At 54.9% G+C, this 26,973-nt stretch overlaps 1 protein-coding gene across 1 annotated transcript; it reads right to left on the bottom strand.

The window, feature by feature from the left end:
• Positions 1-10,383: 10,383 nt before the first annotated feature.
• MEX3A (mex-3 RNA binding family member A) lies at positions 10,384-25,766 on the bottom strand. The gene is made up of 2 exons (XM_074529108.1): positions 24,957-25,766; positions 10,384-12,758 (listed from the first exon to the last, which is right to left on the bottom strand). The coding sequence occupies exons 1-2, from the start codon at positions 25,423-25,425 to the stop codon at positions 11,653-11,655; spliced, it is 1,575 nt and encodes a 524-aa protein (XP_074385209.1). The 5' UTR covers positions 25,426-25,766; the 3' UTR covers positions 10,384-11,652.
• Between the last annotated feature and the right edge of the window lie 1,207 nt (positions 25,767-26,973).

Raw genomic sequence — 26,973 nt, 5'->3', positions numbered from 1 at the left:
AGTAGGATCTGGGCTGTGGTTCCCCCTTGGGGCACGAATTGTCAATGAAAGAGAAATTGAGGCAAAATCCCCAAATAAAGCTGCTGTTGGAACCTCTTCTCTCTCTGCCAGGTCTCTCCTTGAGGCAAGAGCAGTGGGGCAGCAGGGAAGCACCCACAGGCAATGGAGGGTGAGGAGGAGGAGGGCTGGGAGGAAGCTATGGCTGTGTCCTGCTGGGAGGCTCAAGGGGAGAGCTTGAAATTCAGGATTAGAACAGGTTGGATCCTGGTGCCAGCACAGGGATGCACAAATGGGGTGCAGAAGCAGCCAGATCATAGGGGTGCCCCTTTTTGTCCACCCACTGCCCCTCCAGAGGCAGCCTGATCCCTGGGCTGGCTCTGGTGTAAAACCCTGGCTCTGCCTGCAGCTCTGGGGGCTGTCCCAGCTTGGATGGTGGCTGTGCTTCACCCCATGCCCACCTCAGCTGGAAAAGCCCTGGAAACGTGCAGGAAAAAAGTGGAAAAAAGTGCCAAGCACCACCTCCCTCCTCCCACACCATCTGCCCACAGCACAGTGCCAAGAGGTGATGTCAGCCCCAGGGGCTGGAGAGGTGGGCATGGAGAAAAGGGATGCTGCTCCACAAAGGGACAGGGCTGTGCCAAGCATCCCTCAGGCCCCTCTGCCATGGGCTGTGCCATCAGGCAGGGGCACAGGGCTGGTGGGTTCATTTATGGACTCATGGAGGCACTTTTGGGCTTGGCAACAATTTTAATCCAGGCTTTCCAGTTTTTGGGTGTTTTCTGCTGGGATGAAGAAGTGGAAAGGGTGAAATGTGACATAGATGTGGGACCTGCTACCCCCAGCTCTGGGAGAAGGAGCTGCCTTGGGAGGTTCCTCATCTCACAGGGGCTTTAATGAACCCCAAGAAGTGCTGCCAAAAGCAGGGGGCTGGTGGGACACACAGGAGGGGAGGCAGAGGGAGGTTCAGCCCCACTGCCCTGGCCCTTCCTAAAGTGTGAACAGACACAAATCAAGAGCAGACACCAAGTTTCTTAAGTAATAATACTTTAATAAAATTAAGTTCTTAATGTAATTTAGCACATTTAATACATTAACCCTTTCCCTTCTTTGTTTTCTACAAGTTGTGCAACATCATTATTTTAATTTTATTTTATTTTATTTTAATTTTTTTTCCTTCTCCCATTATACTATATGCCTCAAAACTCAGACAACAAGCCTAACTCTACTTCTATGTTCGGTTATATCTCTCTCTCAGGCCTTTATTTTTGCCAGAGAGAGATGAAAATACCTGGATGGAACATGTGATCGGTTTCCAATAGTAACAATCCCGACTACAGGTTTCCTATGATGTTAAAAGAAAAGAGGAAAAAAACAACAACAACAACAACAAAAAAAAAGCAAACACAAAATAAAAATACTAGGGAATGGACTTTGAATGGAAGGGGCACGGAGCTGGCGTGGCGATGCCAGGGGACCCCGTGCCCAGCTGGCTCAGCATGAGGTGGGAGAAGCGTGGGGCAGGAGCTGTGCCAGCCCCAGAGCCCAGGGAGAGCGGGCACACACCCCTGTGTGCATCATTCTGAGCAGAGGAAGCCAACGTGGTGCTGTGCAAGCAGAGCCATTTGCTTAGCACTGCTTTCTAACTCAGGAGCAAATCCCATACTGCAAAACAGGATCCAGCCCCTGGCCTTTTCATTTCCCCCCACCCCTTTTTTTATGATTATCTTGAACAGAATTCATAAATAAAAAGGGAAAAAGGAATGCTGATGGTTCCACAGATAAGCAAAACAGCCTGTGACCAGTTTTGTGCCCCAGCTCCTGGGAGCCAGCAGCAGATCTCAATGGCCACACCACACTGCTACCTCTCACTGCTCCTTTTCGCTGCAAGTTGTTTCAAAAGCATCATCATAAGCCCAGAAAGCACATCCTGCTGTCAGCAACCCGGTGCCACCATTGGAGGGGGACTTCATTTTCACACAGACAGTGGTGGAACTACTCCAGATTTTACATTAGTGTCACTTTACTGGGGGTGACTTTCAATTTGCTCCATTAGCAGCCCTGAAGCGCCGCTGGAGCAGATCCAGCAGGGATGCTGCAGCCTCCAGATTCCAGATTCCAGCACAGAAACCCACTGGAACAGGGGGAACACAGGGGAGGGAGGCAGGAGCTGCCCAACCTCTGGCAGGGGCAAACCAAATTCTGCCCCAGCACAACCCCAGCTGAATTTTCCACTGGGTCAACTGACAGCAGAACATGACTTCAAGTTTCTACAGGATGTGAAAACCCACACTAAAACACAGAGATTGCTCCCTAAACATCCTAGAAAGGGTTTTTGGAAGAACCAGCCCGTGCTGGCTCTGCTGCCACACCAAGGACACCTGGCTGGGGCTCGCACGGGTGGGATGGAGCCACTGTGACACACAAGTGACAATAAAGTGCATCCACTCTCCAGTCCAGGGGCACCACAATGCACAATGTCCATCACTGACGCTTCTTCAAGTATCAAATTAAAAAACAAAAACAAAAATGAGGTAAAACAAAACTGAAAGAGCAAACAGGCTGCCTCGCCACCCCGGCAGGGAAGGACCAGGCGCTTGATTCACCGAGTGTGAACCCCCCAGAAGTGCAGGAGCCATCCTGCCCCGCTCCCCAAAACACCCCAGCACCAAGGAGGGTCCCAGGGGAGGGATCTCAGATTCACAGTGCTATTTATGCTCAGAAACCGAATGAGAACTGTCTTCATTCCTGTCCTGACCTATTGCATGGCTTTGCTGAGTGATGAATGCTGGTAAGGGCCCCCCCAGCCCCCCGAGGCAGGCAGGGGGCAAGGGGAGGCCACCGTGCTCCTCAAGGCATCTGTGTGGATGCTCCCAAGCTGCAGGAGATCCGTGGGTTTGCTACAGCTGAGCCACAGCTCAGAGGAGAGGAGCAAAGGCTAAACCCAGAGGGAAGCAACTCCCAAGGGGGTTTTCTTTGCTAATCACAACGTTGCCTCGTGGATGTTTCTTTCTGAGTTCTCTCCTTCAAGCAGAGATTTTGGTGCAGTGAAAAGCATCCAGAGAGAAGTGCTGGCCTCTCTGTGGAGTGAATGGAGCAGCTGGCAGGGGTATGGGCCACGTCCTGCCCCAGTGCTGGTGCCAGGGGTTCAGCATCTGAACCCATCTGCCACCGCATCACCCCCAGCCTGCTGCCAGCTCCAGGAGCCCTTGCTCCTGCCCTCAGCACTGCAGGGACTCAGATCCATCCATACCCAACAGCTAAGAAGAGCCCTCAGCCCCCTCTGTGCTCCTGCAGCCAGACCCAGGCAGGTGCCACCAGTGCCACTGAGTGCCAGGGCAGCTGCCAGGGAGCAAAGCTGGGGGATCAGGGACGTGGTGGCCCCATCAGGGCTGTGAGAAAGCCCCCTGGGGCCAGCAGGAGCTTTCCCAAACATCTCACAGCATGTCCAGTGCTCAAAGCTGATGTTTGGAGGCAAAGAGACGCCCAACAAAGCAAATCTCCTGGAAGATGCCGCGCGCGAAGCAATGAGCTCACCTCGAGGCGCGCAGCACCGGGGTGAGAGAGAACCAAGAAAAAGAAAGAAAACAAAGAGGGAACAAAGCAACCCTAATGCCCTGGCACTGCCCAGTGCAAGGGCAGAGCCTCCTCCTGGCACCTCGCTGCCCTCGAGCTCTGTCTGTCACCTTACAGAGGGGAGATCACCCAAATCTTCCTTTCCTTCTCCTTCCCGCCTGGGACGGCCCCGCCTGCCCAGCCCAGGAGCTTCCCACACCTTTGGTGCTTGGAGAAGTTCAAAAACCAACAACAGCCCAAGGAAAGTAACAGCAACTTTGAACATTTTTCTGCAATTTCCTGCTCCAAGCCCAAGGCTGGAAGTCAGAATAAGGCAAAAATTAATGGCCTAAAACTTCCTTATTTTGTTCCATGACTAGCCAAATCTGTCTATTTTTATTAAAAAAGCAACATAAACCCCCAAACGTATCTTTTTAAAAAAATACATATTATTAGATCCCTTTTTTTTTGTCTTTTTTTTTTCCCCTCTATAAAAATAACTTCAGGACTTTGATTGACAGAAGGTACCAGTTGGTGGTTGTTATTTTGTTAGGCTTTCGGTCATTTATTTGTTTGCTTCAGAAAAATAGTACCAAAAAAAGATGGAATTCCTGGGGAAGTTAACAATGATCGTGTTCACAAGTTTATTTTACATTCTGCTCTGTCTGGGATCACTTGGATCTACTATAGATTAAACAATATGGATAGCATCTACTATTTGAACTAGTTAATTTTTTTTTTAATCTTTACTCTAGGATTATATGAAATAAATTTGAGTGTTTATTATTATTAACATTTTTTTAATACCCATCAAAGCAAACTTTTTTTTTTCTTCTCATTTTTGGTTAAAAACAAACAAACAAACAGGAAAAAAAAATCTTATTTTAAAATGCTTCTTTGAAAGGCAACAGAGCAGAAACATCACCCCATCATCCTGCTGCAGGGCACGGGCTGGATTTGGGGTGTGAAGGGGGACAAATTTCTCCCCATCCTCAGCCCACAGGGAGGTGGTGGCTGCTCAGCACACCCCTAAAGCAGACAGGATGCTGGGAGACCCCTCAGGATGTGCTGGAGCCATGCTGAAGTGCTCTCCTGGATTTACAGAAGCTCAGAACCCATCGGGGGCGCCCGCTCTGCTCTGGCTGTCCCTGCCATGGGTGTCCAGCAGGAGCTGTGCCCACACTGCCTCGAGGAGCAGATGGGGTGGATCTGTTCCCTCCTAGGATGGGCTGGAGCCGGCCAGGAGCTCTGTGTGAGCTGGACAAAGCACCAGGACGAGTGCAGGGCTCTGGTGTGGCACAACCTCCAAAGGAATGACCAGGGATGGTCTCAGATCCTGCCTGGCCTCAACACTGGCACCAAAACCCTCCTGGTCCCTGCAACCCACCCAGCACAGAAGAGACAGAGCCAAAGCCTAAAGGGGGGCACCAGAGACCACCCAGAGCCCCCAGGAGCGTGTCCAGGGGGTGTCTGTGCCAGCAGTGTCCGTCAGTCCTGGCTGCAAGGCTGCGGAAAGCACCACAGATCCTGGCATTACACTGGGCTCTCCGCAAGCACAGCAAGGACAAAACTCCTCTGGCTCCTTTGGCTGGCAACAAGGAGGAGGAGGAGGAGGAGGAGGAGGAGGGTGGGAGCTGGCAGTGCCAGCTTTGCCCTGCGAGCACCCAGCTCTCCACGAGCCCCAGGGAAGCAGAGCAGGAGCAATCGCTGCTCCCCAGCCTGGCAGGTGGGGTGGGAGCCTGGGATGGATGCTCAGGGTGCCCAGGAAGGGCTGTGCCACCCAAAAACTGCCCCAATCCCAAATCCACACCTCGACCCTTTCCAAGGGGGTTCCCAGATGGAGCAGCCACAGGATGGGGGCACAGGCTTGGGTTCATAGTGGTTTTTTCTCTTCTACTTCTCTGTTTTTAATCACCTTTTTTTTAAAATCTTTTTTTCTTTTGTTTAAATACATCCAACTGTGTTAATTTCTTATTTGTGGAAAGGGCTATCTGCACCATAACTATCACCTTTACATACACACACGCACACACGAAAAATGAAACATATATTAAAAACACTTTTTAAGCAATACTCTGGATACAAATGTATTTTTTAACCTACATATATTCTAAACCTTCTAAACTTTTAAGGATCACTTTATCATAAAATAAAATATCCTTTTTTCTTATAATAAATTACCTAATAAAAAGTATTTTTATTAGCCCAGTTCCTTGCTACATTTACATGTAATAAATGCATTTATTAAAATAGAATATTAAATTATAAAGAAATGTTCTAATTTTAAAATCTTAATCTTTTTTTCCCTCCTCTCTCTCTCTTTAAAAAACACCAGGAAATGCATCAAAATAAACCCTTCAAACACCAAACAAAACAGGTTGGAGTATTTTGATTTCAGAGGTTAACGATATTAACAGTCTGAGCCTTTGTATGTATGAAGATTATTATTTTTTTTTAAGAAAGAAAGAAAAGAGAAAAAAATAATAGATATCCCTCCAGCTGAAAAATACTTTTGCAAATGGGAGCTAGGACAAGATATTTTTATAGTATCTCCTCATTAACTATAAATCCAATTTTGGTTCTTTTTTACTTTCTTTTGTTATGCATTATAATACACACTATTCTCTATATAATTTATGTCGATGAGGATGACATCACAGCATGATATTACTTTTTCCCTCCATTTCCCTTTGTTATTTGTCACCCGCTCCCCTGCACCGTCCCTTGTCCAGCAGCTGCTGTCCCCCCACGGCAGCTCTCAAACACCGCCCCAAAACAGAATTTGGGGACATGGCAGGACCCTGGCATGGGAACAGGGAGCTCTCACAGCCGTGTCACAACTCCCCTCCACCCAGGAGGTCACATCCACAAGGAAAAGTCACAGGATGAGTCCCAAACCCAGCACAGCCCCAAGGCCCCACTCTTTATTTGCAGCCGGGGCTGAACTCGGCGGCAGTTTGGCAAAGCATGAATGGAAATCCCAGTGCTGAACTGGGTGGGCACCCCACTACAGCCCCTCTGTCCTCCCTTGGGGTGAGCCTGCCTGGACCTGGAGATGTTCTGAACAAAGCTGGAGATGTTCTGAACAAAGTGGGACATGTTCTGAACAAAGCTGGACATGTCCTGAACAAACCTGGACACGTTCTGAGCAAACCTGGACAGGTCAGGAACAAACCTGGACATGTCCTAAACAAAGCTGGACAGGTCCTGAACAAAGCTGGATACATCCTGAACACACCTGGACCTGTTCTGCCTGGACCTGGACACCTCCTGCCCATACCTGGACATGTCCTGCTCACACCTGGACATGTCCTGCTCACACCTGGATGTGTCCTGCTCACACCTGGCCATGTCCTGCTCACACCTGGCCATGTCCTGCTCACACCTGGACGTGTCCTGCTCACACCTGGACGTGTCCTGCTCACACCTGGCCATGTCCTACCAGCAGCTCAGCGCCTTCCAGCGCAGCTCTGCCCTCTCTGCTCCCAGCCCTGGGTTTTGGGTACCTGCCCTCAGTGCCACTGCTTGTGCCCTCTTGTCACTGCCTTGCAAAGATCACCACCATCACCACACACAGCACAGCATGGCACGGGTCACCTCGGTCCCCACCCCAGCTCCAGCAAATGCAAACCCCAAGGATCTCCCCATTCCCAGCCAGGCCAAGGGGAGACCAGCAGCACCCACTGGCATCAGCCGCCCTCGGGGGTGCCACTGTCCTGTCATCACTCCCAGGAACCCACCCTGCTTTGCTGGGACGTGATTTTGCAGGATGGAGGTCTCAGGGACCAGGCTTCCCACAAGGGTTTTGCTGCTCCTGCTCCAGAGGGAGGAACACCCAGTTTGGCGTACGGGGTCCCAGTTCCACCTGCCTCCCTCCAGCCCCCATGGCTTCAGCACCCCAAAGGGGTATCCCAAAAGCCTGGGAGGGATCGTGGGGCAGCTGAAGCCAGCCAGGTTCAGGCCAGTTGGTTCACACTGCAACAAGGGGTCACCAAGGGCATCCTCGAGGTGGGAGGGAAGGGGAGGAGTGCAAGGACCCGGCTCGGTGGGCGCTGCAGAAAAGGGATGGGTGCAGGAGGAGGGGGCTGTATTTAGTTATCATTATTGCTGGTGAATTAGACCAACAAGCCATTTTTAGTCACCTATCAAGGAAGATACAAGTCAGAGCAAATAGTTAAGGTCATGGGCATTTTTCTTGTTTTTTGTTTTTATTATTTTTTTTTAAAGATTTTTATATATATACATATATTTAAAAAGAGGAAAAAAAAATTACGCAAATTTTTGTTGTTCAAGCCCCGCAACCGGGCTCCCCATGGATGCCAACAGGCAGGGCCCGGGCTGCCCCTCTCTGGGTGCCCCATGAGCCCCCCGAGTTCCCTGCAGCCCCCACTCGAGGCAGAGGTAGCTCTCGGTGCATTTACAGCGCCTGTTTTTTCTTTCTTCCAAAGTTGCTACATCAAAATATGGAGTCGGTGGGGGGTACAGCGGGAAGCAGGGGACAGGGGGAAAAAAATCAAAATAAAAACAGGGGCCGAAATACTTCTATTCATTTTAAACTAGAACTGCTACATCAAGCTTTTTTTTTTAATATATATGTATATGTATATATATATGTGTATATATATATATATATATAAAGGTTATTGGAACTGAAGATTTTATTAAAGGCCAACTTGGAGACTTGAGTAGGAACCTCATCTGCAGAGAGGGGCAGCCCCCCCAGGACAGCCCCACTCCGGTTCCCAACAGCAAGCATTGGACGTTTGTTTGGGTCACGATTCTTCTTTTTTTTTTCCCTTCTTTTTTCTTTTTTTTTTTTTATTTTTTAAAGAAAGGGGTTTTGTCTTTTTCTCTAACATTTTTTTTTCAGCATGCAGGAGGCTTTTACATCGTTTTCGCTTGTTAAGGTGAGGGAGGAGCTACAAGGAGCAGAGCTGAGCCCCCTGTACCTTCCCCATTCCTCACCCCCTACAGTCAGTGCTAGAACAGGTCCCCCCACCCCAGGTCCCCAACACAGGGGTCTCCTTCCCCCCTCCCCACTCCCACCCACCTCTTCACAACCTGGCATCAAATAAAGACATTGATCAAGAACTTGCTCACATTACCACGAACAGACTCCACTCAGCCAAGAACGACTACTCACTCACTAACACAGCGGCCGAGCCCCCAGCTCAGCCCCTCCAGCACCAACACCAACGTTTCTGAACGCCCCTCTGAAGGGTGGCTGAGCCCCCTGCCCACCCCCGACCCCCACCCCCCGCCCCCCAGCTCGTGCTTCCACCACTCTCTCTACACCAGCGGGAGAATTCCGCGCCATGAAGGGATCCAGTGCAGCCCTGGGGCGGGGAGGGCAGCACGGCATGGAGGAGGGGGCACTGGGGAGGGGAGAGGTTCCCAGGGAACGGCCATGTCCCCCTCTCCCTGCCCTGCCCTTCCCTTCCTTAACTGGGACCAAACTGAGGCCAGATTTTGAATGAGAATGGGGCAGTTTTAGGAAGGATGTGGCCAGTGCTGGCTGGGGCTCCTGTGCTGAGGATGGGCTGTGCCCCAGGACAATTCGGGACATGGGGGCTCTGGGGGTTCATCCAGAGCACCCCAGACCCCATCACCCCACAGGCCCCACACCAGAGGGTGCAGAACGCGGCACCTTCCCCCAGGAAGTGCTCGCATCCCAACCCGCTCCTGGTGTGAAAGGCTGCAGGGCTGGGACAACAGCCTGGCCAGGGATTTCCTAAAGCTCTGGGGAGGAGGGGAGTACCAATCCTGCCTGACAGTGTCCCATTGCCACAGCATTTTAACTTTTGTCTTTACTGCTTCCAAAACATCAGCATCCACTACAGCCTGGGAACACTGCCCACCCCTCCAATCCGCCCCTACGGAATACATTACTGTCGATGCAAAAGAGTGGAGGCATCCCATCATCCCACCACCATTTCCAACCCTCCAACTGGTATCTGAAGATCAAAAGTGGATTTTTATCAGCACAGAGCACCAGCAGCACCTGCCCCAGCACAGTGAGCTCAGCCCTTCAGTGACTGTGCCCCTGAGCCCGCTGTGCCAGGGCACAGGCAGCAAACCAAGCAGAAGGGAGGATGTTCCCAGGAACATTACCACGATGAAAAGAAAGTCTCCTGTAACTGAAGGGAATAAAAAAAATCTCAGGTGATTTTTTTTGTTTGTTTGTTTGGGTTTTTTTTTTTTTTTATTTTAGAACTGTCTGTGCCAAGTTGTGAAACTTGTTGGTTCAGTTCTAAATCAGGGTCCAGGATCTGTGAGCAGAAGTTGAGGGGTAGGAAATGGGGAAGTGGTGGTAGTGGGAGAAAAATTATATATATGAGTTTATATACACACATATATATATATATAGGTGCTTGATTAATTAAGTGCCTATATATATATATACACACATATATTTATAGCTGGGTGTACTGGTACTCAATAGGTCAATCCAACACATTTTTAACATCACAGCATTTTGGCATCCACAGACCAGCTGAACAAACCTGATGGAGTGAAGGTGCTGGCCTGCACCTTGCATGCGTTGGCACGGGAGCCAGATCTGAAGCCCATCCTCTCCCACTTCCCAATGGTTTTAAAGTATCTCATTTAACAAAACCAGGAGTCTTGAAATGATTAAAGGATGTTCAACAAGGCAATTTTTTTTCTGTTTTGTTTCGTTCTGAAAAAAATATAATATATAAAAGTGGCCAACCTCAGGAAGATCCAGGAAAAGGACAGCTGAAGAGGTTTTGGTCCATAAAGAAATACTTTTTCTTCTTTTTTGTTTTTTTTTTCCCCTACTTGGTTTGGGTAACAAAAGTTTTGGTCCAGTTTAAAAACGACGACAACAAAATTATCTCTATAAACTCAGGGTTTTTTTTTTTGCTCTCTGTTGGGATGCATGTTGGTTTCATATGGGCTCATTTGCCTGTATTGCATGATCGTCTCTCTTAGGTTTTGGTGCAATAGGTATGTTTTTTAAGAAAAGAAAAGCACAATGTTCTCTTGTGTGTGTGTGTGTGGTGTGTGTAGCTGCAGCTGGCATCACTTGGAGGAAAGAATGAAGAGTGACCTACGGAAATGTGGAAGTCGATGCACTCCCCCCATGGACGGGAATGCTTTGGAAATACCCTGTTAGTGACTCCTGATTGGACTGATGAACAAATCCCTGCTTGGATAAGGAAAAAAGAACAAAGTTCCAGACTCCACGGTGGCTCAGAATAACAAAATAAATGCTCGTCGCCTGGTGTGATCCCAGTAGGTTCTTCCAAACCTTCTTCAGTTTCACTGGCGTCGTTTTTTATTTCTTCACCTTCTTTTTTTGATTTTCTTCTTTTTTTTTGTGTTTTTTGTTTGGGTTTTTTTTAGAAAAAAAGGAAAACAATAAAAGTTCTTTAGCTGTGATTTTTTTTTTGTTTAAATCTTTGAGGTAATACAGTTGTGCCCTCGTTCTAACAGGTTCCCAGAGGTTGATGGTTTCTTTCTTGTTCTTCCAAATCCCTGTCATCCGTTTTCCTTTCTTTCTGTTGTTTCTTTCTGAGCTCCCAGTTGGGCCGACAACCCTGGGGGGAGGAGAGTGGGGGCTTCAAGCCAAGACAAAGGTTGAAGGTGGCTGGAGAAAGGCTGGCAGGGCCCTCCCTGCACCCCTGCTCCCTCCCCGGTCGATCCAGGTGGCCTGGCTTGGTCATCGCCAAGAAGTCCCAATCTCACCACCAAAAAAAACTGAACTAAACTGCTTTGCTTGCGAGATCCGAGTGTGCGTTCTGAGTACTTGGTTTACAAAAGACATTGCAGGCTGGAGCATTGTTCGCCCTTCAAAATTTCTGGCTTTGCTATTCATTTTAATTTTATTATTCACTTATTATTTTTTTAAAAAATAACATACATTGCTTGTAAAATAATTTCATTTCTTCTTTTTCTTCTTCTTCTTCTTCTTCTTTAAATTAATTTATTCTTTCATTCTTTTTTTTTTTTGTTCTTCAGATGTCATTATTATTATTATTATTATCATTATTATTATTATCATCATTTTTTTTCTCTCATCCCGCCCGCTCTCCCTTCCTACCCCCACCCCCCCCCCAATGCCCTGCTCTGTCTATTTTAGGAAAATATTCTAATGGCCTGAGTGGCTGCCGCGTGGCAGACGGGGCACTCGGGATCAGTCCTCTCGCAGATCCTCACGGCACACTCCATGCAGAAGAGGTTGTGGCCGCAGGGCACCAGCGCGGCCGTCACCTCGCTCTCGAAGCACACCATGCACTCGCGGCTGCTGCCCACCGACGTCCGGGCGGCGGCGGGCGTGCCCAGCTTGGAGAAGCCCTGCAGGGGCTCCCCCTGCGACCGCCGCGGCAGCCCGGACAGGCCGGGCTCGGGGATGGAGGAGGAGGGCGAGCGGTGCGAGTTGGGGTGGATGGCGCCGGTGCTGCTGGAGCGCTGCTGCTTCGAGAAGAGCACCGAGACGGGGTTGGTGTTCTCCTGCCCGGCCCACATCGGGGCGCCCGACTCCGGCACCCCGTAGTACAAATCCTGCTTGTTCACACCGTAGTTGGGGAAGAGGTAACCGTAATTGAAGTCGTTTTGGTCGTTCAGCCGGGGGGTCTCGTAGACGGGGTCAACGGAGCAGTCGCCGATGCAGCCCAGGCTGTTCTGGCGGAAGGTGGACAGGGGCTTGCAGCCCGGCGCCGGCGTGTGCACCCGCCAGGCCTCCGAGTAGCGGTTCTCCATGCCGGAGTCGGGGCTGCTGGAGAGGAAGTCGTTCTCGTTGTTGTACTCCAGAATCTTGCCCGTCCTCACCGCGATGTGCGTCTCGATCTCCTCGCGGGCGCGCTCCACGTTGCCCGGCGCGCCGGTGATCTCGAAGACGGGGTCCCGGTCCCGGCTGGGCGTGATGATGTAGGTGTTGGTCTGCTGCTGGATCCTCTTGATGGTGGCTCCCTTGGGGCCCACCACCAGCCCCACCACGCGGTAGGGCACGCGCACGCGGATGGTGACCTGCCCCGGCAGGGTGGGCGCGCTGCCGAAGGTGGTGCCCGCCTTGTTGCGCGAGGCCCTGATCATGGAGAAGTGCTCGGCCGCCGAGATGATCTCCCGCCGGGCCATGGCCACGTCCTCCCGCCGCCCCGTCACCATGAAGACCGGCTCCTCCCCTCGCACCGGGGTCTTGATGTAGGTGTTGGTCTTTGCCCGCAGGGCTTTGATCTTGCAGCCTTGGGAAGAGAGAGAAGAAGGCACAGCAGTTAACGAGGCTGCCCCACCAGGCCACCATCTCCTGTGCCACCTGGCAGCCACTGTGCAGGACGTGGAACAAGGGAAAGGCCCCTAACCCTGAGGGGAAATGCCAGAGGGAAGTCCACCCTCACCATTCCCACAGACTCCCTCCCTGAGGGGAAATGCCAGAGGGAGGCCCACCCTCACCATTCTCAGATTCCCTCTCTCAGGAGTGCCATGCTCCCCCATCCCCCAAAAGAGGGATCACCATTTTGTGTGCTGCAGCCCACCACACCATCCCCCCTGACTGCCTTCCCTCAGCAGTCATCCCAAAGATCTCCCTTCCACCCACCCCAACACCATGGAGCAATGGGAGATCCACACCAGGTGTCAGTGGTTTCTGTGACAAGGCCTGTCCCCAGAGCTCCAGGGTGGCCCCCCCAGTGACAATGGTCATCCTTGGGCTCTGGGGACAGGGCTGATGCCCTCATGGGGCAGCCTGGAGGTCACAGGAGAACAGAGAGACGCCGGTCCCACAGCCTGGATTGCCAATGTGGAGCCCTTGGCCACCCTGTGCCAGCTCCCAAGGGGAGTTGCCTTGACTCCAGAGGATTTTGGTACTACTGAGGAGGTTTTGGGGTGAATACCATGAATTTCAGGGGGACAAGTTTGGGGGGAGGAGTTGCAGAGATGCAGCAGTTTGGGCCTCCCCACTGCAGATAGGGCAGGACAGCAAATGCCAGCAGAGCTAGATGGCATGGGGCCAGGATTTGCTTTGGGGCTGAAACAGCAAGAAATGGGGCAGGGCTGCCCTCCTGTGAGCCCCAGAGCAGGCTGTGCAAAGACTCCTGCTCCAGGTGCTCAGACCCTCTGCTGAGATCACTGGCCATGTGGTGCCTCTGTGTACCAGTATCCACATCCCAGAGCACACTGAGCCCATTCCCCAAATCTTAGAACCCACCAAGCCCATTCCCCAAATCCTAGAACTGACCAAGCCCATTCCTCCAGCTCCCCACAGCTCAGAAAACAGCCTTCTGCTTTCCCAAAAAGGACAAAAGACTTTCCAGTGTGTTTTGGCTTCCAAATGATCTTTTGGAGTGTCTTGATCCAGCTGGTTGGCTTCAGGTTCCCAGATGACACCAGGATGCCATCAACAACTAAGAGGTTTTACAGATGTGGCACAGTTCTCTAAACTACCCCTGGAGCCCTCCTTGCTGCTGTCCTGCCCCTCAAGAAGCCTCACTTTGTGCCCCAAGGCATTTCTGGCACAAGCTCCAGGGCAGGCTGGGGGTTCCTCTGCAGGAGGTGTGCTCTGAGCTCAGATCAGAGGACACCTGAGCAGAGGAAAGTTAAAACCTGTGATTCTCCCGTGCAGATGAAGCGAGGTGAGCACTTTGCTGCGGTTTCCCGAGGATTTGGGTGTCTGACAGAACCAGAGGATGAGGACACAGCACTGGGACCTCTCTGAGATCCCCCAGCACCTCCTACCCCACCTTCCCTCCCCAGAAAAGACCATTTTCCTCTGACTACCCGACACACCAGCAGCTTTTCCTCCACACACCCCACTGACACCACACTTCAACACACAACGACCTGCAAACGCTGCCTCTGCAACCACCAAATGCGATTCCTCAGCTCCTGGGCTGGATTTTATTATTTCTACAGATCCTGATAAATAACAGCACCTCTCAGGCTGGCAGCTCAGGGCTGCCACTCATGCTCAGCCCTTCTGGAGACACACAGGCTGGTGACATCGGGGTGCCCCCTGGGATGCCAGCAAGAACTGAACCCACACCTGTGGCACTGGAGCAGCCTGGTGCCACGAGAGCTGGCACAAACAGCTCCCTGGGCTCACAGGTGCCAGGGCAGCCGCTGCATCCAGCAGTGCCCGGCGGGGAGCGCGTTCAGCGCGGGCACTGCCCTCACAGTGCTGGCACCGCTTGGGCACCGGGCATGGCATGGGCATGGAACCACAGGGGCATGGCACCATGTGGGCACTGGGCATGGCACAGGAGGGGCACAGCACTGCAGGGGCATGGCACCACGTGGGCACTGGGCATGGCACAGGCACAGCACTGCAGGGGCATGGGGCACAGCACAGACACGGTACCGCACGGGCACCAAGCATGGCACGGCATGGGCACAGCACCACAGGGGCATGGGGCACAGCACCACATGGGCAGCGGGCATGGCACGGCATGGGCACCAGGCATGGCACAGGAAGGGCACTGCAGGGGCACAGTACCACACAGGCACTGGGCATGGCACTGCAGGGGCATGGGGCATGGCACAGACACGGCACCAAACGGGCACTGGGCACTGCACAGCAGGGGCATGGCACAGCACAAGAAGCGGGCAAAGCATCACTTGGGCACCGGGCATGGCACAGGAACGGCACCACACTGCACAGGCACTGGGGACAGCACAGCAGGGGCATGGAACCGCACGGGCACCAGGCACAGCACCACATGGGCACCGGGGACAGCACAGCAGGGGCATGGCACCGCACAGGCAGTGGGCACAGCACAGCAGGGGCATGGAACCGCACGGGCACCAAGCATGGCACCATGTGGGCACCGGGCATGGCATGGGCACGACACCACACAGGCAGTAGGCACAGCACAGCACGGGCATGGAACCCACAAGCACCGGGCGTGGCACCATGTGGGCACCGGGCATGGCATGGGCACTGGACATAGCACAGCAGGGGCACAGCACCGCATGGGCATGGGGCATGGCATCCCATGGGCACAGCACTGCACAGGCACTGGGCTCAGCACCACGTGGGCAGCAGGCATGGCACCACACTTGCATGGCACCACACAAGTACCAGGCACGGCACGGGCATGGCACCACATGGACAACAGGCACAGCACAACACGGGCACCGTGCAAGCATCAGGCATGGCACAGCACGGTCACGGCACCACACAAGCACTGGGCACAGCATGGGCATGGCGCTGCTGGGACACTGGGCACAGCACAGACACCGGGCACAGCACAGCACCACATGGACACTGGGCACGACACCAGGCATGGCACAGCACAGGCACTGGGCACAGCACAGCACGGGCATGGCACTGTGTGGACACCAGGCATGGCACAGCACGGGCATGGCACCACAGGGACACCAGGCATGGCACCACACGGGCACCGGGCACAGCACGGCACCACATGGACATTGGGCACGGCACCGTGCGGGCACCATGCATGGCACAGCACGGGCATGGCACCACAGGGACACCGGGCATGGCACCACATGGGCACCGGGCACAGCACGGCACCACATGGACACTGGGCAACGGCACCGTGCGGGCACCATGCATGGCACAGCACAGACACCGGGCACAGCACGGGCATGGCACTGCATGGACACCAGGCATGGCACAGCACGGGCATGGCACCATGCGGGCACCGGGCACAGCACAGCACGGGCATGGCACTGCGTGAACACCAGGCATGGCACAGCATGGGCATGGCATCACAGGGACACCGGGCATGGCACCACGCGGGCACCAGGCACAGCACAGACACCGGGCACAGCACGGCACCACATGGACACTGGGCACAGCACCAGGCATGGCACAGCACGGGCATGGCACCACAGGGACACTGGGCATGGCACCATACAGGCACCGGGCACAGCCCTGGCCAACCATAGCCCCACACAGCCGTGAGCCCGCTGCCCCTCAGAGGGTCTTGGCAGCAGCACGGGACACACGCTGGCAAATCAGAACTTCACTGTCCACTCCTGCTGTGATTTTGAACTCCTCAGAGCCACCTCAGCTCCCCGAGCCTCATTTCCCATTTCTGGAGCAGGAATTGCTGTCTCCTGCCTTGTGCTCCCACAAAATTCCCAATCAGTGCTCCACATCACAGCACTGTACTCAAGCCATCTCTGAAACAGGAATTCCACACTCCTGGGGAATGGAAATGCCACAAAAAAGGATCTGGGAAAATCCCTAAATCCAAACCAAATCCACCCCTCACCAAATGCAATGTAGCTCACGGGTTACTCCCCGGAGTTTGCACCCTGAGGTAGATTTGTGATGCTTTGTTGAGTAAAGTTTGCAAACAGCCCATGTGGAGCAGTGGTCAGGCAGTGGTGTGCTGTCAGCTCCAGGAAACTCAGAGGACAGGACCTCAGTGAGCCAGGCACAACTCAACTATAGGAAAAAGGCACAACTCATCTATAGGATAAATAATAATAAGTAATAAAGGTGCATCCCAAGGAGACCTGGATAAATTCTTGAGAGGTCACCCGTGCCCTCTGGCAGCCCTGGCAGGGTGGGCTGTCCCTGCCCCACCGCTGGCAGACATTTCCCTGCCCCTCTCCTGTGCTGCTCCCTCCCTCTCCAAAGAGGGAGATTCCATCTTAGGAAGATTAACCGAGATGCCACCATTTCCCCAGGGATATCACCAGAGCATCGCGTGGAAAAGACAGGGGGGTGTTCACAGCAAGCATCAAGCTGAAAATGCCTCCCTGTGCATCACCCCGGGCTGCAGGAGCTCTGTGGAATTCCGCAGTGACCCGAGCTCTGCCTCTGGAGCCAGGCTCGCTCTCCTGCGCAGAAAAGACCTCGGGCAGGCGTGTGGCATGGATGGGATTGGGGCTGGCATTGGGGCTAAGATTGGGGCTGGATTTGGGCTCCGTGCTGTTCTCAGCTGTGGGACAATGACAGCATGTGGGGGACAGGGATGTGAGCCCTGCAGGACAGGAAACAATCACAGAGCCGACAGGGAGGGTCAGGCAGGCAGAGCTGTGACAAAGGACCAGGGCTCCATGCTGGGGACAGATGGAAGGGAGCAGTGGCAAGGAATCCACATGAATCAGGGCAAATGTAAGCATGTTACGTGAGCTGGAGGAGCGGGAGGGAGTTGGGCATGGAGCAAAGGCGGTGGAAATTGAGGGAGAGGCACACCCTGATGCCTCCAAGGGAGGAGGAGAATGAGGTGTGTGGGAGCAAAGCCAAAGACACCCCAAAAGGGCAAAAGGAAGGTGGGCAAGGAGAGAGCACAGCGAGAGGGAGGGGAAGGAGGATGTGGAACGGACAAAAGGACGCGTGGTGCAGTCGGTGGTGTGAGAAGGGGGGGAGGAGGGAGGGTCTCTGTGCAGGCCTGCAGACGGGAAAGCCAGCTTTGTGGAGACAGACAGATGGGGATCCTGTGCTTAAAAACGGGAGAAAATCACCTCCTAGGAAATTAGACCAACCCCAGCAAGCCCAGAGGGCTCAGCAGCCCTGACCTCCAGCAGCTCTGACCTGGCACAGACAATGGGCAAACCATCAGCAGCCCAAATCCAGAGAACTCCACAACTTCCAGGGGTGCTGCACTGGTTTTTTACATCAGCTAAAACCAGGCTGGGCTTAAACGTGATTTACTCACTTAGTGCCAAGGTTTCAGGCCCATCTCAGCCCCATCCCTGACTGCTTTGCACACTAAAAAGGGGCTGAGCCTCCTTTGAGATCCCCCTGCTCTGATGGAGCTCAGCTGGATCAGGATGTGGCCCCAGCCAGATGGGCAGCACACCCCAATGTGCTTATTCCAAACAAAATTCATCCTGCATGGGGTGGTTTCTGACACTTTCCCTTCGTGCATAACTGAAATTTGAAAACACCGTGTAACAAAGCATTTTACTCGGGGGATTATTCAAAGGGGAGGGAGGTGGAAGGGAGGGGATTGCCTGGCAGGTGGTGTCAAAATGAAGCTGAGGGAAGAAAGGGACCATGAAACATAACTTGGTCTATGTTCTTATGGCAGTGCACAGAGATCAGTGTGTCGATCCCTGGCAGACCCCTGCCACTTAGATTTTTATATTAAACAGAGAATTAAGCCCTTTCTCATTGTGTTTCCACAGCCTACCTTCTATTATCCTGGGTTTTGTCAATAAAGCAGATCCCAAAGCATTCCATGAAGGAGGCTATAAGCTCAGTTCCTCCTCTCATCCTTTTTTCTCTTTAATTTCACTGATTACCAATTGACTCAAAGTAAACGTGTTTGCAAATTACCTGAGTACATCACAAACATTCCCACACAGGACCAAACCCTGGAGGAGTGGAGAGCCTCTGGTGCCCAGACCAGTCAGCTAACTGGAATTAATCCGCAGAGCAGCCATCTCTGGCTGAAAACACAGAAATAAATTGAGTCTACACATTGCCAAGATGGGTGGTGGGGGGTCAGGGGGAGATCTGGATGCACGGCCACCTTCTCTCTCTCTCTTTCCCCTGCATCAGGGCAACAAATCCATCAAAATCAACAGAGAATGCTCCAGGAGCTTGGTTCACCTCTCCACCAAAGACAAGGGACACCAGGGTGCTGGAGCATCTGATCTAGCTGCCAAACCCATCCCAAATGTTCTCACTCTGAGCAGCCCCAAACCAGTGTGTTTTCACAGGGTTTACCCCAAGGTGCTGCTCCATCAGTGGGCAGAGGATGATCAGAGCATGGAAGGGATGTGCCCAGCACAGCACCACGGTGACAGTGCCACCAGGACAGTGCAGTGGCACACTCAGCTGTGCCTGTCTGTGGAGCAGATCCCTCAGATAATTTCACTTTGGTGTAAATTCAGAGTTAGACCTGCTGATGACCTTCTCCTCAGTGCTGGGACAAGGCCAGATCCTGCACAGGTATATTCTGCCACTGATGCAGAGGGGAGGCTCCCACCTGGCACCGACTGGCACCTCCATGCCAGGAGCATGACCCTGACCCTGGAAGCACCAAGGGAGCTGTACCAGCCACAGCAAACAGCTCCAGAGCCAACCCCAAGCGGCATCTTTTTGTTTGATTGACTGCGTCGTGGTTTTATTTTGGAAAACACACCCCACAAATCACTCCAGGTCCTGATATTTCATGTTTTCATCAGATACAAAGTAATCTCTGCAGACAAAAGCTTTTCAAGCCCTCTCCTCATTTCTGGCAAGGCGCCGATACAAATTACACCTGCAAATACCCCACCAGTCCCTTCTGGCACTGCCAGTGGGGTGCAAGAGGGTCTAAGGGCACATTAGAACTTGGTCCTTTTTTCCTATTGTAGTCATAAAATTGAAGAGGATCATAAAATAAACAACCCTCAGCTACCTCGGGTAAGGTGGGGCATTCTTTCCCCCGTTAACATGAAAGCCTTGTTAAAAGACAAGCACACAAAGAACTTCACAAATAAACCCTACTGACGGCCTGTGGGGTAAGGTTTTGCTGCATCGAAAACCCGATGAAAGTGGTGTCAAAAAAACCCACAAATGCACACAAAAGGACCACAACCAACCAACTAAATCTCTTTGCACGGAGGGTTTATTGTCCTGATGATGCAAGTTGTGTTTACAAGAACGGGAAAAAAAACACCACCCAACGCACACCATGCCAGGAAAACCAGCGACTGCCTCATTCCAGCGCGGCGATTTTACGCTTTTTCACATTGTGATGAAAGTTGTTTATGAAACAACAAAAAAAAAACCACAAAGAAAAAGGGGAAAAAACAAAAAACACTAAACAGCATCAAGCCTAGAGGCACAGACAACCCTTGTGCGGCGGAGCAAAGTTGGGAAGCGGAGCCCCCGGTGCGGAGTGGGTGTGCCCGTGGCACGGCTCGGTCCCGCACGGCTCCAGCCGAGCCGGGGCCGGGCGGAGCGGGGGAAGCGGGGCACGGCGAGCGCGGGGGGACGCGGGCAGCGAGGGAGGGGGCTGCCAGACAAAGGCGGGGGCCCCCACCCAATGCCAGCGCCGCTTTCTTCCCCACTGCCCTAGATTCCGGGCGGCTGCGCTGCGGTTCACTCGGTCAGCGCCGCACCGGCCGCCCGAGCGCTGAGCGGGGAGCGTGCGTGGCTCCCTCGCAGAAAATTCCCTTTGTCTCCCTCTCTCTCTCCCTCCCAGAGCCGTTCTCTCCTCCCACCTCCGGTTCAAACGGCACAAAGTCGATGCCGCTCCGCACTTTTCCCCCCGCGGTGTAAATTCGGAGTAATTCTCGTTAACACTTTGTAACAATCCGATACCGACTGCAAAATCTTTCCCTCCCTTTCGGGCCCATCCCGAGCTGCTGGAGCAGCCTTCAGACCTCAGCAGATCGGGTGGATTTCGAGCCAAGATTTCCATGAAACAAGGAGACAAGAAGATCTGCCCCCCTCGCTGCTCCTCGGATGCTGTACATACATCCACCTCCACAGGGTGGGTGGGGGAGCTGCCATCATCAGACTTCCTCAATGGAAAAGGCTTCCTCGGACTATTTTTAAATGCTGAAAGCATTGGAGCATGTTTGGAGCTACACAAAGAACCCAATCACCTTGGGTTTAGTGGAGCCTCTTGTTATTTGACTTCACCTTGCCAAGAAAGAGCAATTTATGTTAAGATCCTCTCTCGCATAATCTCATTCCTGGTGACAACAGGCTGGTTGGAGCAGGCTGGGAGATGCTGCATCAAAGGGTGTCTGTGAGTACAGGTGACAATGGATGCTATTACTGTGATGAGACCAAGAACCCTTAGAAGGACCAAAAATCCTTAAGAGAGTCCAAAAATCCTTACAGGGAAAGTGTTATCTGGGAGTGGGCGCAGCACGAAGCCAAAGCAACCCCACGGCTTCTCCCGACACCTGCACACACCAGGCACACAAAGAACCAGCACCATGTCTCCCTGCCCACAACATCTGGCCTCAAACGTGCCCTTCAGCCTCTCCCCTGGCTGCAGCAACAGCGGCCCAGCTTGTCTGTGGGAGCAGGCAGAAAAGTTGGATACAAATCTTGATCTGGCTAATCCACACCCACCTCGGGTCACTTTTAGGAAAGAGCTGCAGCGCCTGAAGATTTCTGCCCCTTCCTAATTTCACAGCCTGCACAACCAAAACATGGTGCCCTTCAGACACTCTGCATTCCTCCCAGCACCTACACCCCATCTCAACACACACCCCTTGATGTCCCACCATCTCCAGAAAAACCTGCTGCAAACCCCTCCAGTGCTTTGTCTTTACAATTTCACGGGCATGGCTGTGAGAGCCAGCAGAGCCATGGACAGGCTGTTGCAGGCAGGACACCCACAATGAGGGGTGGCAGGAGGAACACAAGGGCCACCAAGCCCCCGGATGTGTCACACAGGCCCCAGGGAGCACTGGCCATGCCATGGCGCACACCAGGAGGTTTGGTCACCCAAACTCAGCTCAGCTGGATTCACACACATGCCAGGGGAAGGGGGTGACCTGCAGGAGCCCTGACTCAGGCAGACTCACCCCTGATACGTCCCACAGAAGGACAGGCGTGGAGGTCACGGCTCCACCTCCAGCCAGGGAAGGGGTGTCACCACCAACCATGCCCAGTCAAAGGGATTCTTGTGACTTCATCCCCTCGTTTTTCCTTTCCCTGTTTCCTGCCCTCCAGTTTGCAAAGCAGCCCTTGGCACATCCCACCAGCCACCCAGCTCTTTGCCACGGACCCAGGGGCACCAGCCTGGCCAGTTCCCACCAATCCCCCTTTCCACAGCCACCACCACCTCACCCCAGGCCAGTCCCCCACCCCAGCTGGCTCGTGGCTCAAATTCAGAGCACAAAGCAGCCCCAGCACAAACTGGAGCAAGGATTCCAGCAGGCCATTGGCTCCTCCAGGGCACGTTCACAGCTCCTGGGGAAAGCAGGAGCTGCCAGGCTCAGGTCGAGTTCCTGCAGCATCCTTGCTTGGAGTGAAGCCACCCCCTCTGCCACGATTACACCTCTTCACAAACCACTCTTACAGGCATTCCAATAAAAATACATCAGGCTTGAGCATTATTTACACTTAAGTGCCTTTTCAGTGCTTTGGCAAAGTGAGGAGTGGCCTGATAGCAGGTGGAATTCCTGTGGCCAGGTCCCTGTGCCCAGATCCAGGCCTCTCATATCCACACCTGCCTGTGAGGAACACTTTAATAGATGGTTGATGTTATTATAAAATAATCTGAAGGGAGAGTGTGTTTCTTCAGAAAATAATAAGTTGAAGAAAAAGCTAAACCCTGTTACCAAGTAAAGCTGTGAAATAATTTTTATTTCATTATTACTTTTTTCCCCCTCCCTTTTTCAAGACGTTCGTCACCCTGTTCAAAGGTACCCATAAACACAAATGTTTTCCTAGAAAAGCATCTGCAACAGGAGCAGTACTACCAAGGGATGACAATCTGGCATTCTGGGATTCCTGGTCAGGCATCCATGAGAGTCCAGGAATCAATCCCCCAGGGAGCCCCACACCCAGCTCCAGACCCTCTTAATCCGGCCTTCTACACAAAAACAAGGCACAGGAGACAGCAGAGACATTCCTGCAGGCCTTCAGAAACAAGTGTGGGCCATGATGTGCGCTGGAGTGAAGAGCCACAGCTCCAGGGACCGTGCTGAAGGAGCCCCCAGCACAGGATCCATCCCACCCACCCCACGGTGGGGCACAGGCTGCACCATCTGCCCCACCAGCCAAGGGAGCACAGCCACAGCTGCATCCTCCCAGCTCCAGCACGCTGACATTTCAGCTTCCCAGATGTGGGAAAACCCTCACTCACACACACACACACACACACAAAAAATGGTGGAAAAAATCCAGGTCTCCACGTTCCTCTCCATGGCTCTGGACACAAGAGGCACGTGCTGCGTTCTGAGCACACACCCCCTTCTCAGGAGTCTGGGGCAGCGCTGAGATCCTGCAACAAAACAGCCCTGGCACATTTCCCCCTCGGTTCCGCCTGCCGAATCCTCTTTCCCAACTTTATTAAACAAAGGGGGCCTGATTCTCCATGGCCTCACACACACACACCAGCGCAGAGTGGGTGCTGAGCCCCACCGTGCCTGCAAAGCGAAGGGAGGATCAGGATCAGGATCGGGGCCAGTGGGATCTCCTGGGCCAGACCTTCACCCCTTCCTGCCCATCTCCCCAGTGAGGGGCCCCCATCCCGGTGTGAACACCACAGCAGGAGCTGCTCCCCCGGCTGCAGAGACCCCGAGTTTTTGGGGAGGTCAGCACCCCCGCACTGCTGCCCGCTCTCCATCCCGGAGAACCGGGACCGGCCCGTGGAACCGGACCTTGCTCCAGGGCTGGGAGCAAGCAGAGCCTCCGCAGGCCCCATTGTTCCAGCCGCACGCCCTAGCGTCAGAGATGTCCAGCACGGAGCCATTTGTGTCCCTCTCCCGTGGCTTCCCCTTGCCCACCTCAGCCCTTCTCGGGGCACTGGGGGTCATCACCCCCGTGTCCCCCCACAAACCCCCTGCTCAGGGCCCTTCCATCCCAACCCACAGGAGAGCATCTGCCCATGGAGCCGCAGGCTCTGCCCATCGCACTTCCAGAGCGTCAAGTTACTTGTTCAGAGAAAGAAAGAAAGGAAAAAAAAAAAAAGCCCAACACTTAGCCGCACTATTATTATTTTTTTTTTTCTCTGTAGCGACACAAAACTTCTCTCGGCAGCGCCGTGCCCCGACTCCCGCAGTGCCCACGGGAGGCGCGGGGCCCCGCACCGCACACCCGGGAGTGGTGGGGGTGGGCGAGGGGTGACTTAAGAGTGGGTGTGGTATGGGGATATATATATATATATCTAGATATATATATGTAATTTTTTTTAAAGCCCTCCTCCATTCCACCTCGCTCCGAACGGAGCCGGGAGAACAAAAGCATCACTGTGGCGGCGCGCGGGCAGCGGCTGCGGGGGGCCCACGCGGGACGGCGGCTCCCGCTCCGGGGTCCCCTCGCTCCGGGGTCCCCCCCGTTGCCGGGGGGCGGCGGGAGCAGCTCGGCAGCTCGGCTCCCAGCCGCTCCGGCGGCCGCTCGGACCGAGCCCGGCGGCACCACCACACCCCCTCCGCCCGGCCAACAAAGGGGGACTCCGAGGCGCGGGGCCGGGCTCAGCCTGCACCCCCCGCCCTTCCCCCGCCTTATTCCCAGGGTTTTTTCCTTTCTTAAGCAGAGCGCGGTCGAGCTCGGCTCTTGGGCAGAACAGGGGAGCGGCGCGCGGGGCTCCGGTGCCGGACAAGCCCCCGCAGCGCTCCCGCAGAGCCCCCATGCCACCGTTCCCCAGCACCGCCGTGCCGGGAGCGCGGCCGCCCGCCCACATCCCGGGAGCCCCGGGCTTTGTCCCCGGCGGGGCCGAGCGGCCCCGGCCCCGAACAATGGGCGGGAGGGAGCGGCGGGGCCCCGCGGCCGCGGGGGGAGTGTCCCGGGGCCGGCGAGCGGCGACACACCGGGGCACATCGGGGGGTACCGGGGGCCCGGCGCTCACCTTGCCGTCCCACGATCTCGGCCACGTGCTCGGAGCTGGGCACCGGGACGCACTCGGTGGTGTTGGAGCTGCTCTTGAGCCGCAGCTCGGCCTCCTTGTAGAGCGCGCACAACTTGGGCTCCGCCGCCCCGGCGCTGGGCGCCGCCGAGCCCTTCGGGGCCGCCGGGGGCGGCGGCGGCGGCGGCGGCGGCGGCTGCTGCGGCGGCGGCGGCGGCGGCGGGGGCTGCTGCGGCGGCGGCGGCGGCGGGTTATTGTTGTTGTTGTTGCTGTCCTCCACCAGCACCACGGCCGAGGAGGAGGAGGAAGAGGAAGGCTCGCCTAGCCCCAGCAGGCAGAGCTGGTCCAGGGCGAGCTGCAGCGCCCGGTCATCCTCAAGCAGCGCTCTGTCTTTGCCGCTCCCACCGAAACAGCCTAAATCGCCGAAACCCCCGTTCCTTTCCATTATCCCTGGGACTACCAGGCTAGGCATGGCTAACAAAGGCTTGGGAGGGGGCTGGGGGCTGGGGGGGGGGGGGGGGCGAGAGGAGGGGAGGGGGGGGACACAAAGAGCTCGGGAGGGAGAAGGGAAAAAAAAAGGCAGAGAGAGAGAACGAGAGAGAGAAAAGGACCCTCCGCCCCCCGCCCCCCGCCTGGCCAAGCCCCTTTCCCGTGTAACCCGAGCCCCGCGCCCGCCGCCTCCACCGCGGTCCCCCCGCCGCCGCCCCCGCCCCCGGCCGCCGCCGCCGGGGGGTGCGGGGGGTGCGGGGGGCGCGGAGCGGAGCGCGGCCCCGCGGGGGGAAACTCTTTTGTTTGAAGGCGGCTGGGCGCTGCGGGAGCGGCCCGGCCCGCGGGCTCATGGGGGATGTAGTCCGGTGGCGGCACACCCCCGCCCGCGGCGGCGGCCACCGGGGCGGCGGGGACCGGCGGCGTGCGGAGGGCGACCCGCGGGGACACGGGTGGATGTGGGATGTGGGATGTGGGGGACCCGCTGTGACACTGCGAGGGGGATGCGGGGACCCACGGGGACACGAGTGGATGTGGGATATGGGATGTGGGATGTGGGGGACCCGCTGTGACACTGCGAGGGGGATGTAGGGACCCACGGGGACACGAGTGGATATGGGATGTGGGATGGGGGGACCGGCTGGGACATGGTGAGGGGGCTCCGGGGGACCCGCTGTGACACTAGTGGATGTGGGATGTGCAATATGGGGGACCCGCCGTGATACTGTGAGGGGGATCCGGGGGACCCGCAGTGACACGAGTGGATGTGGGATGTGCGATATGGGGGACCCGCTGTGACACTGCGAGGGGGATGTGGGGACCCACGGGGACACGAATGGATGTGGGATGTGGGATGCGAGGGACCGGCCGGGACACGGTGAGGGGGCTCCAGGGCACCCGCGGTGACACGAGTGGAGAGGAACCCACAGGGGTGGAGGGTGGTGTGGGGTCCGCTGGGACACGGAGGGGAGGCTGCTGTGGGGACACACATCGTGCAGAGGGTACACACGCTGTGTCACGCGTGGAGGGGCTGCAGGGGGACGTGCCATGGCATGGGGATGGGGTGGGGGGTCCCTTTGTGACACGGGTTAGGGAGGTGTGAGGGGACCAACCATGGAGGGGACTGCGGGGAAGCCACCGTGACCCGGCTGGAGGATGATGCACATCCAGGTGTGCCCAGGTGTCCCGAGCCGTGGCCAGATGTGCACACACTGGAGCACAGCCCCAAAACGCAGATGTGCCCCCCAAAACGCAGATGTGCCCCCCAAAACGCAGATGTGCACCCCAAAACGCAGATATACCATGCCATGGGTGGAAGAGTCTGTGGTCGGACCACTGTGCAATGGGTGGAGAGGGCTGCAGTGGGATTTCCCTGTGTCACACGTGGAGGGGACTCCTTGGGGACCCACCATGCCCTGGGTGGGTGTAGGGGCTGCATGGGGACCCACGGAGACTCAGCTGTAGGGGCTGCATGGGGACCCACTCTGGGTTCCATGAGTGGCTCTCTGTGCACACCCTGGCAGAGAGGGGTCCC

This window comes from Zonotrichia albicollis, chromosome 30 (assembly GCF_047830755.1).
Source record: "Zonotrichia albicollis isolate bZonAlb1 chromosome 30, bZonAlb1.hap1, whole genome shotgun sequence".
Classification (NCBI taxonomy): domain Eukaryota; kingdom Metazoa; phylum Chordata; class Aves; order Passeriformes; family Passerellidae; genus Zonotrichia; species Zonotrichia albicollis.
Note: the sequence above shows the minus strand (reverse complement) of the source record. Positions and strands in the feature narration are given on the sequence as shown.